This window comes from Myotis lucifugus, unplaced genomic scaffold (assembly GCF_000147115.1).
Source record: "Myotis lucifugus unplaced genomic scaffold, Myoluc2.0 scaffold_273, whole genome shotgun sequence".
NCBI classification, from domain to species: Eukaryota; Metazoa; Chordata; class Mammalia; order Chiroptera; family Vespertilionidae; genus Myotis; species Myotis lucifugus.
In genome coordinates, this window is record NW_005871321.1 from 14,224 (window position 1) to 17,154 (window position 2,931).

Sequence of the window (2,931 nt, forward strand, 5' to 3'; positions counted from 1 at the left end):
ATAAGAGGATATATAAATCCAAAGCGTAGAAACATACCTATCTTCTGATCCAGCAAATCTGCATCTAGCATCTGTTCTGTGGAAATAATTACAAATGTGCACAAACGTTGAGTACAGTGACAGTCATTACAGCATTGCTCATAAGCATAAAAGTAGCAGGAGCAATCTAAATGGAGCAGTCCGGGTGGGTGCTCTGGGGAAGTACCGTGTGGCCATCAGAAACCGCGAGGAGAGATGCCGGGGAATCACATGAGATGGACGAAGAGGCCCGTGGTGGACATGTGTGTCCTCTTTTCCTTCTGCCCTCAGGTCCAGGATGGCCGCTGGCAGCAGACGCTCTTCACCTTCCGGACCCAGGACCCCCAGCAGCTGCCCATTGTCAGTGTGGACAACCTCCCTCCTGCCTCATCAGGGAAGCAGTACCGCCTGGAAGTTGGACCTGCGTGCTTCCTCTGACCTCTGACCTCCTGGCTCCTCTAGGCCTGGAGGCGAGGGAAGAGGAGTAGGAGGAGGCAAAGGGAGGGTACTTAGGGGCAGGTGGGCCCAGGAGAGGCAGGTCCCCTGCCCGAGGGCCCTAGGGCGGGCCCCAGATGTTGTCTGCCCAGTAGAAGGGGCTGGGGGGTAACAGGGAGTGGGGTGACCCCAGCACAGCTCCAAAGACCAACCAAAGAGCCAGCCTGAGCCAACTGGGCCTGTCTCCCAGCTCCGCGGCCACCCCTCCCTCCCCAGCTTCCTGCCCAAGCAAGAGCCCCACGTTCCAGCCAGCTTGAGGGAAGGGGGCAGCTGGTCCCCGCCAGGGAGCTTCGATGTGCAATATTAGAGAGGAGACATGAAAAAAGGAGAAAAGGAAAGAAAGAACTATATATATTTTATTTAAACAAACACACAGGAGGTGCGTTACTCTTCTTTTCACCTGGGAAAGAGGTGAGAGGGTGAGAGAGAGCAGCCGGGGGTGGGAAGCAAAGGAAGCCGAGGGAGAGGAGACCCTCCCCTCGGGGCTGGGGGCGCCCACGTCTGCTACCTCCCACTGTGGAATCGCTGGTGCTCGCAATCGTCTCTTAGTGTATGTGATTTTTTTTTTTACGAAAAAAACAAACAAACCCCTATTTAAGATTCTGAAGGTGCTACCATTTTTGCCACAGACTCTGAAGAAACGTTTTGATGTGGGCTCTCCTCCACATTTTTCTCTCTCCTCCAAAGGACAAAGTTCGGGGAACTTTTAAATTCTCCTAGCATCACCCAGGTGCTCATCCGTAATCTGCTAAGGAGGGGGGAAGAAGAAAGGAGAAGGGAAAAAAGCAAAAGGAAAACACACACACACACACACACACACACACACACACACACCCCTGCCAGAAACAGAAGTAGTGAGATTTGCCTTTTAACTTACAGACTTTGATACGTTTGTCCTCTAAAGCAGGGGAGGCCTGAGCATGAAGGATTCTGACCTAACCCTTCATGGTCCCAGAGGGGAGTTGGGCCAAGGATGCACTCGGAGGATGCGATGTCGACGGGAGGGTCCTGGGAGAAGCCTTGACCTTGAAGAAACGGTTACAGGAGCAACGGTGGGTAGGCTGGCCTTGGAGGTGGAAGAGAAACGTGGAACCATCTCCCGAAGCCACATACCACCCACTAAGATCCTCCCTCCCAGGAGCCTGTCCCCTCAAGACGCAGCCATCACTCTTGCTTTTTTAGTCATTAAATCCCATAGGAACACAGCGTCAGTAGCTCCCCGTGCACACGTGGGCCGAGGAGAAGGAATACCTACGGGAACCTTGGGGTGCGGCATGATAGGGATATTCAGTGCCACCTGAATCGCCTACATCCGCGAACCAGCCAGCGCCCGGGGCGGATCCTGAGGTTATTTTAACAGGAATTATTTTTATAGAAGGGGAAATTTTATGTGAAAGTCTATTTGTCTTTCTCTCAAGTTGTGTCTCTTGGGGAATTGGATTTGATTTGCATTATTTAATACCTCACTCTAGCCCACCCTCCCCACTGGTCCCGTCCCACCTGCATCCCTGCCCCCGGCCCCGCCCGGAGGCCTCCCGTGGAAGGGCATTCCGCAGCCGCCGGGCCTCGCTCAGCTCCGTTCCCCACGCTGCCAGTCTCGACCTGGCCCCCGTCTCGTCCTTGGGTTTTTCTGCTGTCCCCCTTTATGTCTCTGTCCACATGTCAGTGTTAAAACCCCCGTGGGTCCCGTCTCTCCTTTTCCCTTCTGGATTTTAAATAAATATTTAAAACTGAGGCAATGGAATGACTAATCTGTGGCCGTGTACTTCTTTGAAAAGCCCGGGGAAGGTGTGTGGCAGGGCTGGAGGGTGGGGAGAAGGTCCTCAGGGGGGCACCCTGCTTCTGCCGCTTCCCCCAGTGGAGGGGGGCCAGGGCGAGAGCTATTATGGCACCTTAGCGGGAGGGCTGGCGCCGAGAGTGAGAGAGCTCAGTTTCTTAGGGTGAGCGTAACACTCCCCCAAACCTGGTAGCTTCAAACGGCAGGAATACATTCTCCCGGGGCTGGAGGCTGGAAGCTTGAAATGAAAGGACTGGCAGGGCCACCACCCCTTTGCCGCCTCTCGGGGATGGTGCCTACCCGGTCCAGCTTCTGATGGCCCCAGGCATGTCAGCGCCTCCCTCCCTATCCCCACAGCCACCAGACAGCCCCTCTCTATTCACACCTCGGTAGAAGGACAGCAGTCCTCTGGGATGAGGGCCCACCTGGTCTTACCTGGATTCCTTCGGCAAAGACCCGATTCCCCAGGGAGGCCACATTCACGGGTAACGTGGTTAGGATTCCGACACATCTTTTTGGGAGACACAATTCACCCTGCAACATACGGGGAGGAGGGGTGCTGAGTTTAACACGAGCAATTCCTTCTTTTATTTTTTAATCTAGTACAATCACGCATAACATAAAACTCACCGTTAATGACA

At 54.2% G+C, this 2,931-nt stretch overlaps 1 protein-coding gene across 1 annotated transcript in view; it reads left to right on the plus strand.

Annotated features, from left to right (window-relative positions):
• The window catches only part of LOC102420267 (collagen alpha-1(XXVII) chain-like), a 16,427-nt gene extending 14,211 nt beyond the window's left edge, over positions 1-2,216 (plus strand). Inside the window, exon 15 of the mRNA XM_023763052.1 lies at positions 310-2,216. Within this exon, the coding sequence (XP_023618820.1) occupies positions 310-456 (147 nt within the window). The 3' untranslated portion in view covers positions 457-2,216. The remainder of the gene's footprint in view (positions 1-309) is intronic.
• Positions 2,217-2,931: the final 715 nt, after the last annotated feature.